Raw genomic sequence first — 18,507 nt, forward strand, 5'->3', positions numbered from 1 at the left:
AGATACAAATGTATCTACCCCATTAAAGTGCTACTAAAAGATAAGCTGCAGCCAGCCAGGCAGCCGCACGCATCTCTTGGCCAGCACTTTTTCCACTTCTTCTGGTTTTAGACAGTTAGAGGCCGGTTCTGCAAGCCAGCGATGCGCCACGATCCACGATCCACGATCCGACGCACTGGCAGCTGTCTCTGAGATTAACAGCACTTATCTCTCCACACCAGAACGAAAGCTGTATCTACAAGTGGCATAGAATCTGTATCTTATCTGTATAGTATCTCACAGAGAGAGAGAGAGAGAGAGGGGGGGAGAGAGGGGGGGGGAGGGAGAGATGCTGGCGAAAAAATACCCATCCCATTATGTCATTTTCTGCTTCAAGAAAGAATTTCAAGGAAAAAAACATTTCACTTTGCTTTTAATTAGTATTATTAATTGTTTGGTAAACATAATTAGACAGCTGCTGGGACTGTGGATTAGATGCTTAATTCTAGTACATATATTAGTTCAAAAATTAGTAGGGATTCACGCGTTCTCTCTCGTGCGTTGGGGTTGGGGCGGGGGGGGGAGTTTTGCTCTGGCATTCAATTTACTGCAAACAAGAGAAAGAATTCAAGTTCAATTAACGTCGAGGAACAGAACATCAAAGGATGATGATCACAACAGATGCTGATGCAGATGCAGATGCAGATACAAAGATGAGTTGACACTGGAGTATGAGAGGAATCATGCAACATGCAGCAGAGGGGGGCCCCAAGCAGAGACCCAATCCCATCTTAAAGCTATAAATACACACACACACACACACACACACACAGAGATTTTGTGGCAGGCATCCCAGAGATGTAATGAGTCGCATAAGCAGAGCAAAGCAGCGATGCAGCCAAGAGCTGCCCCACAATGAGGCAGTCGTCTTGTTTTGGCATCAAATTTCGCGACCACTGCAGCTTGCCCCCAGTCCCTGGCCCCCACCACCAAACCCCAAGCCAAGCCAATCCATTCAGCAAAACCATAAAACCGAAACGAAACGAAACGAAACGTCGACGATGCCGAGAGACCGAGGAGCTGCATGCCAAGCGGCAATTTACGTATAAAATGTCCAAATGTGGTTGACTTTAACTCACAGAAAAGACTCAAGAGACTCGCAAGACCCTGCCAGACCCTGCAAGGCGGGTGGCATAACTCATTTTCCACATTTCGAACGGTTTATCCTCAAAGTGAGCGCCAAAGAATGTATTCAAATCGAAATCTAATCGAGAATTGTACCTGATATTCGAAATACGGTGGAAAGGCGGAGAACCTTGCAGAAAAAATTGCATACTCGGAAAAGATTGTTTATCTTATTTCCCTATCCTATAAATTCCTACACATTTCCCCTAACTTTTAGATACATTTTACAGATACTTTAGAAGAAAAACTTGTACTAAAATCTTTTTTAAATCTCCAAAATGAAATATCTTATATATATATAGAAAAATACCTGTTTTCCTAAATCTCTAAATCATATTGTTTTTCCAATCAGAAAAGGTTAACAAAAAAGTATCTAGAATTTACTGAAAGATACTTATGCTTGAAGTGCAACTAAAACCTTTTCAAAGTCCCTAAAATGCATTGAACTTTGAGTGAGTCTGCATTTGGAAGTACTGGCTTCTTCTCTCCCTAAACTCTCTTTTATCTGAACCCTGATACGTGATCTATACTCGTATCTGATTCGGAAGGGTATTCCCTTTATCGACCTTCTCTGAAATTCTGGCCCCTTGTACTCGCTGGCGTTTTCCTATCAATTGTTTATACAATTAGACACACGAGCCGCAGTGCCAGAGGCCTCGTCCCATTCCCCCTCCCCCCCCCCCCCCCCTGCCCCTTTAGTGTGTCTCCCTTTCTGGTAAATGAAAGTTGCAATGTGGTGCAGATCCGAGAGATACACAGAGATACTGAGAGATGCAGAGATGCAGAGCGTACAGCGTAGAGCGTACAGCGGTGGTGGTGGTGGTGGCGGTGCTGTGCGGTGCGTGTGGTTGTAATCTATATTTAGTGATTTTACATGCGGTACCTCAAAGATATTTGAAATATGTTTGTCTATATGCGATGGTATTTCATGGCATGGGGCACGAATCGGAGATGCTTGCTGCCCCATTTTGAGGCCAGCAATTTTCCAGATCGCCTGCCTTATGATTTCGAAAAAGGCTTCAAAATGATTTAAAAATGTTTAAACTAAACGTAAACCAAACACCGACAAACCAGCAAAAAAAGTATTTAAATTTTTTGCTCACCTGTTTGCTCGCGTAGCTGCGGCTCCTCGCCAAAGTCCGAGATGGAGACCGTCTTGGTGCTCACATAGCTGATGGACTCGATGGTGGTCTCCCACTTCTGGAACGTGTTGATGGTGTCGCTCCGCAGGGCTCTCGTCGAGGCGGAGTGCTGGTGGCCTCGCAGCGGCGTGGAGGAGCGCAGCGACATGGTCGACGTGGCCGAACCCAGGGAGGAGCTAGCCGGCGATTGCGATTGCGATGTCGACGTGGAGGACGAGGAGAACGAGGCTGATTTGCGTAGAGGCGTCTTACCGGCACCGTTGTCCAGGGGTCCCTCCATTCGCCGATCCTCCTCTTCGGTTATGAGTAGACTGTCCGTTTGGGTCCCCTGATCTGCAGAGGGAGAGGGAGAGAGTGCAGAACGGAGAAAGTTGTGGCAAAATTAGTAACGCGGAAATGATTGGAATCTTTTTTGGTTTTTATTGCTGCACTGCGGCTGCGGCTGCGGCTGCGGCTGCGTCTCTGGTTTTATATTCCTGCTCAATTAGCTGAAAACAATTAAATTGTTGCGCCATTCGGCTGCCACTGCTGCCACTGCCACTGCTGCTCCTTTGGCCATTAACGGCATTCGTGTTTATGCTAAAAACTTGGCCCCATTTTCATCATCAGCAAACACCATCATCATCATCTTCTGACTTTTGAATTGCTGCAAATTTGCAGCTCACTGAATTGTCTATTGTTTGCCCAGGGTATTATGAACGGGAGGAACCAGAAGGTAACAATATCGTATGCCAAGGTCCCCCATTTTCCCTTCTGGAGCTATTGGAAATCGGAATTGACAGAATGAGAAAAATCCATCCTGCCAAAAGTGTTTGTAAAAATTAACAAAAGGCTAGAAAAATTGTTAAAAAATGATGAAAAAATCGCTGCTGGGCAAGCGAATGAAGCGAGTGAGCCGGGGGTTGAGGCTTGTGATATTTAATAGGTTTTTCCATATTAAATTCGAGGAAAATTATATCGAATTAATATTATTTTATCACCCTTCTGTGATAGGAAAAAAAAAGCTTGTTTTCTTTGATGAAACCCAAAAAAAAAATCCAAAATTCTGTGCTTTCCAAGGACTCGTAATAGTTTTCGATGAACTCTGCGAAGAAAAAGCCTGCCCCTAGGGTATCGGGTACTTCGTTTCTCTCTTTCTCTCGCTCTGCCGAGTGTTTCTTGATTATATTTGCAGCAGCATTTTTGTGTTGTTTTCTTTGCTAATTTACAGCGTGCGTATAAATAAATTTGCTGCCAAGAAGATTCTTTTTGCGGGCCAGAACGAACCAGAAAGAACGAGCGGCTGACTGACTGACTGCCAGGCTGCCAGGCTGCCACTCGGTGGCAGGGTCAACGCGTGGCAGGCAGTCAGGGCAGCAGGGCGGCTGCTTGCCGCATGTTCAACGAGAGAGAAAGAAAGCAGCCTACGTAGTACGTACTGGCTGCCTGTCATCGGGGCTTATGCAACTGAATTTGTGTGTGGTGCCACGGCGGGGCTTTCAATGTTGCGCCCAATTAAATTAAATCTATAGATGTGTATATATATTTAGACATTAAAATATTATAATACTTAAAAAGTAGCAACAAATTCCGAATAGATTTCGAAGTGCTAAATGGTTGTACATTCCCGGATTCTAGCCGGCATTTGCGTAGTTCTCTGTGGATCTGTAGATCTGCTGCTGCTTTATTACACTCTTGAATGGACGAGAGCTGATAGAACGGATAGAACGGATAGATATAGCGGCTCTAGAGAGTCCGTGGGCTGTCGGTGGAAAACAATTTTACGATTCTCTGGGAACTAGTTTATAATATCGAATTCTCGAATGATGTGGTGTTGGCTCTTATCCATGTATATCTATCGGAGGATAGAGATAGAGATAGAGATATACATATATATACTATATTTTGTTGCTGCATCGAAAAGCGGAAATATATTTTTATTATTATTTATATGCGACAAGTGCGGTCCCGGGGCCCGAAAAATAGTACCACACAAAAATTAATATACAAATAAAAACTATTTGCAATTCGACGGGGGGAAACAACGTAGTTGCTTAACGATCATTTCTAGAACATAATTTACAGATATCTCTGCCATAAATTCCCACGTTGACCACGCCTTTCCCCTGTTGAGCAATTGAACCGTCAATAAGCCACCAATAAACCACTCATGAGAGATCTAATGCCCCATCTAATGGAATCGCAGACAAAAACGAAAAGCAACAAGGAGAAACCCAAACGAACAAAAATCCAAGGAAAATATGAAAGAAATATTTAAAGTAGCAAAGTAGGAACAACAAAATTTCACTTCTGTGTGTGTGTGTGTGTGTGTGTGTGTGTGTGTGTTTCTGTGTGTGACTCTTCTTGTGTTGGCGCTGAGTTCATTTTGGTATTTTTAGAAAATTGCCTAATTAATTTAGAAAAACTCTCGCGAGCCAGCGCTCACCACAAGATGCGAATGTTGTGCATAGGAGCTATTCATCACCAAAAAATTTGGGCCAGGAAGCGACAATTTTCGTGGTCCAAAACGGAGGAAAGAAAGTCTTAAAAAGGGGCCTCCCGAGTCCAAACTACCAAAGTCCAGTGGCACGAATGAGTATTCAAAGGATTCACAAGATTTTCCCATTAAAATCCTGCCAAAATAATATTCATTCAAAAGCGAATCGAGGAGTAGTACTCCTGAAAGAGAGAGGACTCTTTTGTGGCCACATTTTCGCCACAAGCTTGGTTCAAAAATCATTTTCATTAAACTATCAAATGGTTTTCCATCGATACAAAAGCCCTGCACAAAATGACACTTGGAGAAGTGGCAAGGGAGCAGGGACCAGCCAAGGGAGGGTGAGGCACTCCCTTTTTTTCGCCCCCCCAAAGTTTACCATAGATTCAGATTCAAAAATATCACATCATACAAACAGTAGAATATGAATATTTGTTGTCCATGGGCAACCCGTGGGGATGGGTGAAATGTAGCAAATATCGGCTCTGGCACAACATTTGCCACACGATAGATAGATATACACAGATTGTGTGTGTGTTTTGTCCAAGCGGCTGCAGCCGGCTGGGGCGGGGAAAAAACCGCTGCTAGAGCGAAAGAAATTTTGCAAATGTGCCAAAAAAGTATGCAAAAAAAACGCAAAAAAAAATAAGGAATGGCCAAAAAATACACAAAAAAGAGGAGCATTATAGCCAGTACAAGGCCGGACACGGACACGGGCCGCATATGCGAAATGTTTTTCATGTTTCTCTTGTTGTATTTTATTTTTTTATTATTTCGAAAATGTATTTTGACAAAGTTGTGGGCACACATAGATTTTCGAATTTTATAAGCAATTTAATGAGTCATTAATATGTATGTATGGATAATCAAAAGCCCCGCCGGACCATATGTTTGATTTCAACGAAAAATGATTCGTTTTGAATCGCAGGCGATGCACTGCAAATGATTCAGAAGTGTTTTTGGGGGGTGGCTTTCGACGGTCTTGGATGCTGAGTAACACAGCATGCAATTGGGACACTTGGACCACTGCCTAATGGCCTGAACACCGAGAGCACTTTGGCCCACAATACGAAATTGGCAGATTGGCAGGCGGTACATGCTCAACACCCACTACCATCGACCATCGACCATCCACCCACCAGCAGGCAACAACCAACAACCAACATCCCACAACTAATCATCGACAGAAGTGTGTCATCCATCCCAAAATTAGTGGACCAGTGGGTGGCGATGGGGGGCACAGGCGGCGGCGTACAGGTAGATTGCCATAGATTTCCGTGTCAGTGTCAAGGACTTGCCAGCCGCAGTGGGAGAGAAAGAAGAGGACGAGTGGGGGTGGGAGGAGGCCCAAATACTGCTGGGCCTTCTCTGTGTGGACGTGGACGTGGACCCATTACCTTGACTTGACAGCCAGCCCACAGGCCCCTCGAAGAGTGTTTATGTCTGGGGGCCGTCCGTAGCAGCGTCTCGCAGCGAATTTCTCGCATTTTGCGCCTTCGATTCTTGGCAAGCGATCGCGACAAAAGAGCAAAAGGAAGAGCAACGCGAGATGCCAACAAAATGAGATAAATAAACGTTGCCGAAAAACCCAAATAAATCATTTATGAGTCGAGCGAAAACCACCCGAACATCTCCATTCCACACAAATCCAAACATTTGTTTAGCCTGGTTCCTTATAGATCTGGGAATCGGAGGGGAAATACTCGGTATTTTAGTGGCAATGAGTAATGATTGAAATTCTGCTCAAGATGAATGTATTTTTTAGGTTTTGTAATTCATTCAGAATATCGTTCGGAAGATCATCGTTTTCCCCCTGATGGCAGCTCCACAAATTGTACGCTAAAGCAATAATTAATCACGAGCATCCACATCAAAGTTTATCAAAGAAAAATATTATTAATGTCCGAATCAATCTGCCAGAATATATATCTCCCGAAAGATCTAACGAACGGCTATAGTATATCGGAATGTAAACATTTCCGAAATTTTCAATAAACTTTTTGCTTATAAGGAAAATATAGTTTCAAAAAAAAAATTTCATATTTCCCAAGAATTTTTGATTGGAAAATATTTTCAAAATATTTCTTAGGAATTTTTCAATATTTTCCTTCGAAAATCCATAAATAAATATCACAAAAATCGGAAATTTGGAAAGAAAAAACAAATCAGCGATCACTTGGCGCCATCTAACGCCTGCGTTTTTCCAAAAGCTTTTTCGAAAACCGAGCAGAAAGCTTTTTCGAACAAAATTGTAAGATTTTCGCTGTAGAGAGCGCCAGGGGAAAAGCTTTCTAGCGATCTTTAGAGAAAAAAACGAAGGAAACTAAGGAAAAACTTGAAAATTATATGGGAAAAAAGAGAGGTATATCGGAATAAATTTAAAATTAAAGAAAAAAGATCATTAAAACTTTAAAAAAAAGTAAATCATAATAAAAACATTGGGTAATCCTTGGAAAAACTTTGAAATGTAAATTTATAAACGATCGAAACAACAGAAAAAATAATATTTAAAAAGGAAAACCGGAAAGTCGATGGTAAATCCAAAAAAAAATATAGATAAAAAGTAAAAAAAAAATTAAAAAAATATTTAAAAAGGAAAAATAATTAAAAATAAAAATTCCTGAAAATTGATATTTTAGAAACGGGAAAATCAATGGAAAATCTAGAAAAAAATAAAGATTTAAACTAAAAAACATGTGAAAAAAAACTCGAAAAATATCTGGAAATGTAAATTTATAAACGATCGAATGTTCCACTACAGAAAAAGTAATATTTAAAAACGAAAAATAATTAAAAATACAAACTCCTGAAAATTGATACTTTTCGAAAGGGAAAAATCCAGAATAATCCAAAATATAATAATAATATAAATCCAAAAAGCCGAGACATTTCCAAAATTGTAATTCAAATGAAAATCATTGTTCCAGGCTTCGTTTTAATATATTGATTTATTTTGATATTTCGACAAAAAAAAAAAACACAAGTAATACTATAATTCCTTTTGTTTATATGCATGCATCCTTAATAATGGTCCTTCGTGGGCTGATCCGATCCGATCCGATGGGGAACCGTATATCTGTAGATGGAGTTTTTAGGAGTCCACAATGAACCTCGAACGAATACGATTACAATACAATACAATAAGGCGAAACTTTGGCATTGAACAAATAAAAGTAAATCATATAAATAAATAAATAGTGGTACGATTAGTAGTATGCCTCTTAGTATCTAAATCCACGGTTTGTGCTCGAAACATTCAAATTTCCGCTTGTGCTGGCGGCTCCCAGCGGATTCATGGCGGTGCAAACGTAGCTCCCATTGTCGTCTGCAAATGGATCGAAATTTTGAGAGGGTTACCAGAGAGAGGGGGGGGGGGGATAATGAGCTTGTGTCCCCGTTTATGACGGGTTGTGGGGGGCAGGGGCATACACTCACCCGGATAGGCCTGTGGCAGTGTTAGACGGCACACGCCGTTCCGGTACTCAATGAAATGCCGACTGCCGTGCCCCAAATGCCCGCCGTTGTGGCTCCAGTTGACCTGCGGCTGCGGATGGGCCTGGACAATGCATTCGAAACGGGCTGTGCCCCCAACGCCCACTGCAATGTCTTTCAGGGGCTACAGATGGACACAGAGAGAGCCAGAGAGAGAGAGCGAGAGAGAGAGATTACCGAGTGGGGGGTCAAAGGTAAATGACTCGCGCTTACCGTTATGAATAATGGCTGCCTTTGTGCCTGCTCATCGCGGCTCAAATGGGCATTGACGGGTTCCGTATTGGGCAGTTCCGGCACTGGGTTTTCCACAGAGAGAGAGAGAGAGAGAGCGGCGCAGGGGGTGGCGCGTGGCGGATGAAAAACCATTAGAAAATCTCTCGGCTTCTAGGCATTTGTTCAAAGCGGGGCATCCATTAGTGGGATTAGCAGCATCAAACGCGAGCGGTGGCACACATAAACTTATATATATTTTGTTTTTCTTTTCACTTTTTGTACAGATTTTTAAGCACACAAAAACACAAGAATTTCCATGCAACAAACAAACGAAACGAGGCAGAGCGAGCAAATAAATAAATAAAAAAAAGAACCAAAGAGAGGACTTTGCATGCCTCTCTTTTGGGGGTTAAGATCTCATGCTTTTTGTCGGTGTTAAGTATACGCCTAGGTGCCTATATGCTACATATATTTATGGTATATATATACACGGAGTCGCGATGGCTGATGGCTGATCAGGGGTTAATCACAAAAATTGACAGAGAAGAAACAACATCGATAGCGAGTGGTGTGATTTTTGGCATTAGATCAACGCTTGATTGATTGATGGAGTGCATCCTTTCATATCCTGTACCTGTGCGGACCAGTTGCTGTTCGGTTGGGAGACGCGGCGCCTGGGCGTGCAACCGATCGAGGTGTATGTCGAGGCTGTGGCTGTGGCTGCTCGGCAGACTGTAGCGCTTCTGGGGATTGTAGCGAGCGGCCAAACGCGGCACGCCCGAGGGTCCCACATGGCGACGTTGTGTTTCATTGTCGGAACTATAGCCAGGAGCGGAGTTATGGCCAGGAGCGGAGTTATAGCCAGGAGTGTAGCCATAGCCGGGTGTGGCGCCTTGGACGGGTGTCGCCCCATAGCCTGGTGTCGCTCCATAGCCTGGTGTCGCCCCATAGCCTGTTGTGGGCGTACCCCTGCCCGTGTGCTCGTGCTGCACGGGTATGACCAGCTCATTTCCCGGGGCCAGCTTCAGGGGATACGGCGAGTGGCGACCGCCATTCTGGATGGGCCCGTGGCCACCGTTGCCCTTGCCGTTCCACTGGCTCTGGACAAACTTGTGGCCCTCGCCCGGAAAGAGTATACCGAATTCGTAGCCAAAATCGTATTTGAAATAGATCAAACCGGTGTTGGGATCGATGCATTTGGTGCCTGATTTGGACCGCGACATTAGAAAGGGAAGTTTTATACAAAACCAAAAAACAACTTAAAGATACACGACATACACGTGGAATACTTGAACGATGAAACGATATGGTCTCGATATGGATTAGTGTGGTATTTTCTTTGGAATGGTCTTTCAGGCGAAACGATAAATAAAATTTCTCAAACCAATTTTTCAACTTAAAAAAAGTCCAATTCAAATTCAAATTCAAATTCCAATTCAAAATGGATCAAATAATGTTGTATCTACTGCTGGATTAGTCTCTAGATGGTTAAGGAACTTTTCCGCACTCACCGTATTGGGAGACCCGCGACTCATCGCGATAGGCCTGCGGCTGGTTGCTGCCTTCGCTGGGGGCACGCTTGAATCCTGGTCGCAGGACATGGCCATGGCCATTCCTCAGTTGCTGCTGCTGCTGCACATCCCTGCTGACATCCTCGATGAATTGATGGGACTTCTGTAGGAACGTGGAGCCCATGCGCTTGCCCTGACCCTCGGCCTGCTGTTGCAGGGTGCTGTTGTATCCACAGCGCGGCAGGGTGCCAGCCCTATCTATCTGATCCATGGACTGCTGCTGCTGTTGCTGCTGCTGCTGATGCTGATGCTGATGCTGTCCCCTCATCGTGGTGTTTCTGTTCAAGGACTGGGTGCTGTGCTGCGTGGTCACTGTGCTGCCGCCCCGCTGCTCCTTCCGCAGAGTGTTCACATCCACGTGGATCTTGGTGGGCATTTCGGGGCCCCGATCGAACTCCATTGGGGAGAGCACCCTCTCGTAGGCGCGTGGCAGGCTGCAGGAGCGTGCCGAGCCCTGGGGCGGCGCCACGCGGCGGTATCCCCGGGTCAGGCCGTCGCCGTAGGGCGACCAGAGCGGCTGGATGCGCGGGCCGCCCTCCACCTCGCTCTCGTAGTCGCTCTCCCGGAACTCGCCGGGTATGAATTTTGTGGGCGTGGCCGGCGGGGGCAGATGCGACTGCCGCGAGGGCGTGCGACTCGGGGCTGGGCTGTAGGGGAAGGGCTCCAACGGCTGCTGCTGCTGATGCTGCTGCTGCTGTTGGCTGTCAAAGTGAATGATGCGCTTCGTCTGCTGCATGTTGACCACCCGCTGAGAGCTCTCGGTGGACTCGTGCATCTGCATCGAGTTCTTGGTCTCGGTGGCGACCTTCGCCAGATGCATGGGGGCACCAGCAACAGCATTGTAGTACATGGTCGGACGAGAAGGCGAGTGCTGCTGTGGCTGCTGCTGCTGCTGCTGCTGCTGTGTGGCAGCTATAAACTTTGCTGCCACAGGCTTGGGCTTGAACACGGGCTGCTGCTGCTGCTGCTGCTGTTGCAAGAACTTGGATTGCTTCGAGCTAGTGCTGTTGCTGCTCTCCGTCTTGATCTCGTGACGAATCTCCTTGCCAATCGGCTCGAACTTGGGGCGGCCCTCGTGGGGCATGGGCTCGAACTCCATGGGCGAGGGGGTGATCACCACCACCGGGGACTTGTGCCCGTTGGTGGCCACGTTCGTGCGCGGCGTGGGTGTGGGGGGGAAGACCACGCGGTAGCCCTTGATGTCCGCCTCCGACTCGTTGGTGCGGGACACCGAGCGGAAGCGTTCGTCCACCTCGCTGCTGTAGTCACTGAACTCTGCCGCCGGGGTCTTTCGCTGGGCCGGCACCGGACTCGGCTGCGGCAGGACCGTGACGGGCCCGGTCGACGAGTACTTGGTCTCCTGGTGGTGCGACGAGCTGCTGCTGTAGTTGCTGGTCACCTTCGAGCTGCTAAAGAAGTCCTGCGGGACGAGATCGAACGGTACAAAGTATTAGCAACGATGGCGGGGGTATTTGTGGGCGGAATACACACAGGAAATGGCTTGTTAGATCAGGCAAATGCAGAACATGTTTTAGGGATACAAAAACAACGAAAATGAAGTCTCAATGTGAAGGGTTAAAGGGCAATGTTTAGTGGCTTTTTCGCTCCAAGGGAGTTACATCCTCCCCTCCCCCCTCAAGTGCTAGCAACAACAACAACAAACAAGAACAACAACAACAACACACAGAGATATAGTGACAGACACAAGTACAGAGAAATATTTGGTGGTATCTAAATGCGAACCTTCGCCTCTTGGGATTGCTTTTGTTGCAGCTGCGGCTGTGGCGCCTGTGGCTGTGCCTGTGGGGCATAGTAAATCGTTGCCGGTGGCTCGGGCTGGAGCTTCTGTGGACCCGCGCCCCCACCCAAGGTGGTCGATGAAGACGTCTTCGTTTCGTAGTAGCTGCTCTCGGATTTCCTATAGTTCGAGTGCTCCTCGGTGTCGGCCGCATAGCCGCTCGACTTGAAGGAGGCCGTCTCCGCGGCGAGGGGCTTCTGCTGGGCCCTGGGCTCCGCATCGCTCTCGCTGCCGCTGTACTTGTACCGATCGCTCTCGTAGTCGCTCTCGTAGAGGCCCAGCCGGGTGGGCAGCACTGGCGGTGGCGGGCGGTAGGCGCTGGGGGCGGGCGGCGTCAGGGTCGGCACCGAGTGCGGCAGCACCTTGCGCGGGCCCTGCAGCAGATTCTGCTCCAGCTTCTGCTCCATGCTCTCCACCAGCGAGCGGCGGCGCACCGCCTCCTCCGGCTTCGGGGCGAAACAGATCTCCGGGGGCGTGCCCGGCTCCAGGTCCACATTCACCAGATGGGTGACCGGCTGCGGCGGTATGCTCTTGGCTATCTGTTGCACCAGGAAGGGGGCATTCAGCTCCTTTGTGGGCGTGGCGGCTGCCGGGGCCGCGACCCCGGCTGGCGTCCAAAGCCTGGACATGGCCACGCCCTCGGCCGAGGGCTTGGGCGAGGGCGAACGGGGGTTCTGCTGGGCGGGCGTGGCCAGGACCGCCGCGGGACGCACTATGGGCTGGCCGTACTCCACCTTGACCTCCTTCGTGAGCGTCGTCTCGTGCTGCACGCTCTGCAGGGCTCCGAGGGGGGGCGGGAACACTGGCACCCCGCCCTGCGGCGGCGGCTCCATGGGCTGCACTTCCGACAGGATCTTGATCTTCTCGTTGATCAGCGGCACCTTGGGCTCCCTCCGCTCGGCCTTCGGCTCGTAGAGGAACTCGGGCGCATCGCCCGGTATGAGGTTGAGGCTTCGCAGCTCCTCCGCGAGGCTCTGGGCGTGCGGCTGCCGCACCACCGTCTCCAGGGGCTTGAAGGCCAGCGGCTTGGGGCGCTGTGTGATGGTCTCCTCGTCGATCTTCTTGAAGTAGTCGAAGGACGACGAGGACTTGTGTTCGCTCTGCTCGTATCTGGTGTTGGTCTGCGTTTGAATCTGCTGTGGCTGCTGCTGTTGGCCATAGAGGGCGGCCACCACTGGCGTGCAGGGCTTGGGCGGCACTGGCGGCGGGGTTTGGGTCACTCCGGTCTTGAAGCTGACCGTGAAGGGGGTCTGGATCGGTATCTGTATCTGTTGTGTGGGGGCGGCAGTGTTTGTGGTGTGGCTGGTGGCTGTATCGGTGGCTCTATCGGTGGCTCTATCGGTGGTGTCGGTGGTGGGCGGTGTCTTGGGTCGCGGTGCCAGCTCGGGCAGTTCCAGGTTGAAGGCCGACTTGTGCTCTAGACGCATGGTTGCCTCGGTGGTGCAACGATGCTCAGTGATCACCTTCGACTCGGACAGGCCGTGCAGGTCGTTCGCATGGGTCACATCGCTCTGAGTGCTCTGATACGACTGTGGCTCCTGCTGTGGCTGCTTCTGCCATGAGAATGTGTGGCACGATGAGTGGTTGTGGTTGTATGTGTGGGCGTTTGTGGGCGTTTGTGGGCGTGTGGAATGATCAAAGCGAAAACCAATCGAGCGGAGGAAGGACACGAGCGACGTTGATTGAGAGATTGAGAGAAGAAAGATTCACAAAGAAAAGGTTTTTGTTTATTAATTTTTTTTTTGGTTTTTTCTTTTTTTTTCGTATGTAAACTTAACAGCGTCGAAAGAAGAATAGATTTAGATTAGAATAGAGTTTAGAATAGTTTTCGAATCGAAGTATAGATCGAATCAGAGTCCAATCGAATCGAATCGAATCGAATCGAATCAAAGATGAAATCTTTATGTGTTTATAGGTGATCTTTTTGAAGGATAATGCATTGATCGTTGGATCGGTGGTTGGTTGTTGGTTAGATATTGAGCACATGCACACTTACTTCGGTTTTAAAATCGCTCAAGGCTGTCGTGGCCGTGGGCGTGGTCTCATACACAATAGTCTTGACGACCTCTTGGAGGCGCTCTGGGGATGGCTCCAGAATGGCACAATCGGCGATGCTTTTGGCCTCCCCGCCGGCATTGGTGGCTCTTACCATATACTTGCCAGAGTCTGAGGTTTGTGCTGCAATAAAAGGGATGAAGGATGTACCAAAAGAGGGGCTGAGGACTCCAAGGGCAGTACCTTTCTCGATGATCAGACGATAGGAGTTGCCCTGGGCAAGCAGTCGGTGCGGGGATATGCCGGCATCCTGTATGGGCTTATCGTCCTTCAGCCAGAGCACAGTGGGGTCTGGCAGTCCTGTGACCTCCACCTCCATGATCAGCTTCTCGCCCCTCTTGGCGACCTGTGCCTGCAAGCGCCTCCCGAAGACTGGCGGAAAGATGGTCTCTGCGGAAAGGAAGAAGCCACATTTGAGATGCTCCAAAGACGGGAACCACATGAAAGATCTTTAAATTGGGGCCGAATGGAACCACTTTGTGGAACATAAACATTAGCCTACACTTTTTCTTTCTGCTTTTGGTGTCATTGCAAAATCATAGATATCTGGGGATCTGTGGATCTGGGGATCTGTAGATCGGTCTGTTGTTTTTGCGGTTAAAATTTACTTGAAACAGCCGTCCCACCCAATCAGCGGCCATAATGAATAATTCGCTCAGACATCGGACATCGGACATCAGGCAGGCAGTAAAAACATATCTAGTATAATGTATAATCCCCAAAACGCGGCCCCCAAAACCACCACACAAGACGACAAAAATCTGCTAAAATCTCGAGTAAATAAACGATCCCCATTTACATAATAATAATTGCAGACATCAGACAGCCCCCACATCCACATCCACATCCTATAGACCCCCCCCTCCCCCCTATAGAACCGCAGGCACCCACCCCCACCCCCACCCACAACCCCACCCACGACCCCACAACGAGGAATATTTATAAATTTCGTGTAAGAAAATTTTTTTTTGCATTTGGCCTTTTTTTTTCCCCGGGGATGAAAAACTATTGAAATTTCAACAATAACAACAACAATCGTTCGACCCCACTAAAAACTCATCAATATTCCGCGAGGGAGCTGCTGCCTCGAGGCATTGACGTTTGAAGATCCATACAATGACACTTTAATGCTCTACGCTGATTGATGTGTGGCACGAACGAGCAGGCCGAGCGGACCGACCAGACGGGGAACATATGATATAGGGTCTATCTCTGGGCTGGGCTGGGCTGGGCTGGGCTGGGCTGGGCTGTTCGAACATGTGTATTCTATAATGTCTATGCTAGATGCTAGATTCTATATGCTATATGCCATATTCTATGTTTAAGATATTTAAAACACTTTTCGCCAGTTCATTAATTCTGCGAATTGGTTTTTATAGTACACACACATACACACACATGTGCACACATAAATATGTATCTATGTGTTTACCATGGCTCCCGAAATGGAGATTTTCAAGAGGAAAAAAGAAAGTTAAATCCAAGAAAATACCAAAGGGAAAATAGTAACATATTTTATAGGGTTTTTTTTACTCTTGGAGCCGTGCATAGTTTTTGCCTTTATTTTTAATAAATATATGGAAACATTAGCTCTCAAAATAAAGCAATATATGAGCAGTAATTGCACCAGTGCTTCTATGTTTTTTTCAATTGATTTTTAAAGGGTTTTTGGTAGCTGTTTTTTGCAACAGGATTTTTGGGAAATTTTCAGAAAATATTCCTTAGAAATCTTAAGAAAATAAAGACTAAACATAACCCAAATTCTATCATCTACTAAAATCTATAGAAGTTTTAAAGGCCTTCCAAGGCATACGTTTTAGACGAACTTATCTTTGGCTTCCCGCTTGGTTGGGATCTAAATCCCAGGAATTCCCATAGTCTTAATGGCCGCCAAAATGATGGATCATTGTTGGGAATAAATTGCCATTTCTTTCTAGCTTTCTAGAAGTGGCTCGCTCAAGGAAATTCATGAAAATTGAGGGCCAAATGCAATCATAAATACAAGGAAAACCCAACCCAAGCCCGTATACCAAAAAAATACTGTAAGAAATACTCACTTTTGACCACCAAATCGGCGGTGCTGGTCGATTGGCCCACGGCATTGGAGGCTGTCACCGCGTAGCGTCCCGCATCGGCCACGCCCACCTGCTTGAGCTCGATGGTGACGCGATTGAATTTATTGGAGATTTTCGTGTGCGGATCATCGAACAGCTGGCCGCCGTTCTTCTCCACCTTGATCTCGGGGGAGGGGTAGCCGTCGTAGATGGCCTCCATGCTGACGTCGGCGCCCTGATCGACGATCTTGCCCGTGAGGGGCGTGGTGAAGCGAGGGGCAATCTCCTTGCGCAGGCGAGTGGGGGAGTCGGGTATGGTGATGGCAGGCAGGGGCGAAGGACCCCCGCCATTGGCGGCCGACTGAACGACCGTGAAGGACTTCTGCTGCAGGCTGGGCGCGGTCATCTCCTTGCTCTTGTGCAGCTCCTGGTAGTGGTGGCTCTCCATGATCTCGGGCCGCTGCTGGCCCAACTGCTTCAGGGACTGGTCGATGTGGGCCGAGGAGTGGTGCACCTCCGTCTGGGGCACGTTGCCCTCGTAGGAGTTCACCTGCGACGTGGAGGTGGTGGTGAAGGTCTGCTTTTTGATGGTCACACGCGACGACTCGGTGTTGTGCTCCTGGGTCATGGTCTGCAGGTCGCTGGAGGCGGGCAGGCCGCTGCCGATGATGTTCAGGAAGGCCACACAGGTGGCCTTTCCCGCCTCGTTCTCGGCCACACAGCTGATCTTGCCGACGGCATCGTGGGTGAGCTTCTGGATGGTCAGCACCTGGCGGTCGCCGCTCGTCGAGACGAGGAAGTTGTGGCCGTGGACGGGCTGGTCGTTGAAGAACCAGTGGACCTTGGGCGTGGGCCTGCCCTTGACAATGCACTCGAACTTGACCACGTCGTCGATGCTGCCCTGCTTGTCGCTGAAGAGCTCCCTGAACTCGGGACAGGCGTGTCGCTCCACGATCTCCACGGAGGACTGGCTGCTGCGGCGGTTCTCGGGGGCATTCACGGACTTTACGATCAGATGCGAGAAGCACTTGGCGTCCCCCGCCTGGTTGGAGACCTTCACCGTGTAGACGCCCTTGTCGTCGACGCTGGCGTTGTTCAGGATCAGCTTGAAGACACCCGACTCGGGGTCACCCGTGGCAGTGACGCGATCGTCCAGCTGCAGCTCCTTGTTGGTCAGATACCACTGGGCGCTCAGCGGCTGGTCGCCGCTGGCCTGCACCTCCAGGACCACCTGTTCGCCCTCATCGGCCAGCACATCGGACAGCAGGCGCTCGAACTTTGGCTGCGCGTCCTTGGGCAGGCTCTGCCTCTCCACCTGGGCCCTCGTGGCCGGCTCGGCCTGCAGGTTCAGCGGCGTGACCTTCAGCTCGCAGCTGCTCGACGTCTCCCCTGCCGAATTGATGGCCACCACCTTGTAGTGGCCGGCGTCCTCCTGGTACACCTCCTGGACGATCAGCGAGCAGCGATCGCCCTGGAACAGCAGCTGGACGTCGGCGGACTCCTTGACGGGCCGCTCGTTGTGGTACCAGATGACCTCTGGCTCTGGTTGACCCACAATCACGCAGTCCAGACGCACGGGCTTGCCCTCGAAAATGGATACATCCTTCAGCGGCAGGTGGACTGCCGGCTTAATGGGCTCTATGTCGCTGGCCATCTCGGAATCGGACGTTTCGTTGGGGAGGCGACCCTTGACAATGACGTTGCAGCTAGTGTATGCCTCTCCGGCTAGATTCTTGGCGCTCAGAACGTACGATCCGGCGTCGTTGGGATAAGCTTGGGGGATTATCAGCGTTACGCGGCCGTATTCATACTGAAAGTACAGAGTAAAAGTCATTGGAAAACTCATCAGAAAACGATGGCAAGACATGGCATTCATTCAGTATTCACCACACCACACCCGAACCGATCCCAGCCGATCCGAGCAGATCCGAGCCGACCCGAGCCTATCAGAACCGAGACGATCGGAGGCTAATGCTTTCATTTTTGTTCTAGTTTTTGTTTCATTTGTTTTTTGGTTTTTCTTTCTTTTATTTCCTTCTTTTTTTTTGCAATTGAATGTTTCTTCTTTTTTACACAAATTTTCAATCTTATTTATTTGAGTTTTTGTTGTTGTTGTAGTTTTGTGTGTGCGGATGTGGGCACAGCAATTGCGATCGCCGATCTCTGGGGCGCATCCGGCGGAGGCCCAAGAAGAGGCTTTTGTTTTGTTTATTTGCTGCTCTTTGTTTTGCTGGCCCCAAATTGCAGGAAGCCCCCCCGAGCACAGGTGTTCAATGGGAGAGAGCGAACAAAGCGATCAGCGATTTTCAATTACGAAAATGGTTTTAAACCAGTGATTGAAACCACAGTGAGATCATGTTTGTGGAATATAAAGAGCATAAAACCGAATGACAGAATGCCAATTAAAAAGTGCGGCCAATGAAGTCATTTCTGAATGTTTTTTTGCCAATTTTATTCGCCGAATACTCGTCTATACATATGTATGTATGTATCTATATCTTTTGCAAATTTGTATATACAATGTTGGCGCCCACAATAAACA

The 18,507-nt window shown here is 48.3% G+C and overlaps 1 protein-coding gene across 11 annotated transcripts in view; it reads right to left on the minus strand.

The window, feature by feature from the left end:
* The window catches only part of LOC6900857 (titin-like), a 125,617-nt gene that overhangs the window by 86,758 nt on the left and 20,352 nt on the right, over positions 1-18,507 (minus strand). For 6 of the 11 annotated variants that reach the window (XM_033385485.1, XM_033385484.1, XM_033385483.1 and 3 more), the window contains exons 12-17: positions 15,969-17,775; positions 14,095-14,301; positions 13,853-14,034; positions 11,802-13,409; positions 9,999-11,478; positions 2,268-2,639 (exon numbers count right to left, since the gene is read on the minus strand). In XM_033385485.1, the coding sequence (XP_033241376.1) occupies positions 2,268-2,639; positions 9,999-11,478; positions 11,802-13,409; positions 13,853-14,034; positions 14,095-14,301; positions 15,969-17,775 (5,656 nt within the window). Of the gene's footprint in view, positions 1-2,267; positions 2,640-7,711; positions 8,108-8,217; positions 8,399-8,487; positions 8,571-9,121; positions 9,692-9,998; positions 11,479-11,801; positions 13,410-13,852; positions 14,035-14,094; positions 14,302-15,968; positions 17,776-18,507 lie in introns of those variants that run through there. The other 5 variants (XM_015187927.2, XM_015187931.2, XM_015187933.2 and 2 more) reach the window with 4 other exon arrangements.

This window comes from Drosophila pseudoobscura, chromosome X (genome assembly GCF_009870125.1).
Source record: "Drosophila pseudoobscura strain MV-25-SWS-2005 chromosome X, UCI_Dpse_MV25, whole genome shotgun sequence".
In the NCBI taxonomy this organism is placed as follows: Eukaryota; Metazoa; Arthropoda; class Insecta; order Diptera; family Drosophilidae; genus Drosophila; species Drosophila pseudoobscura.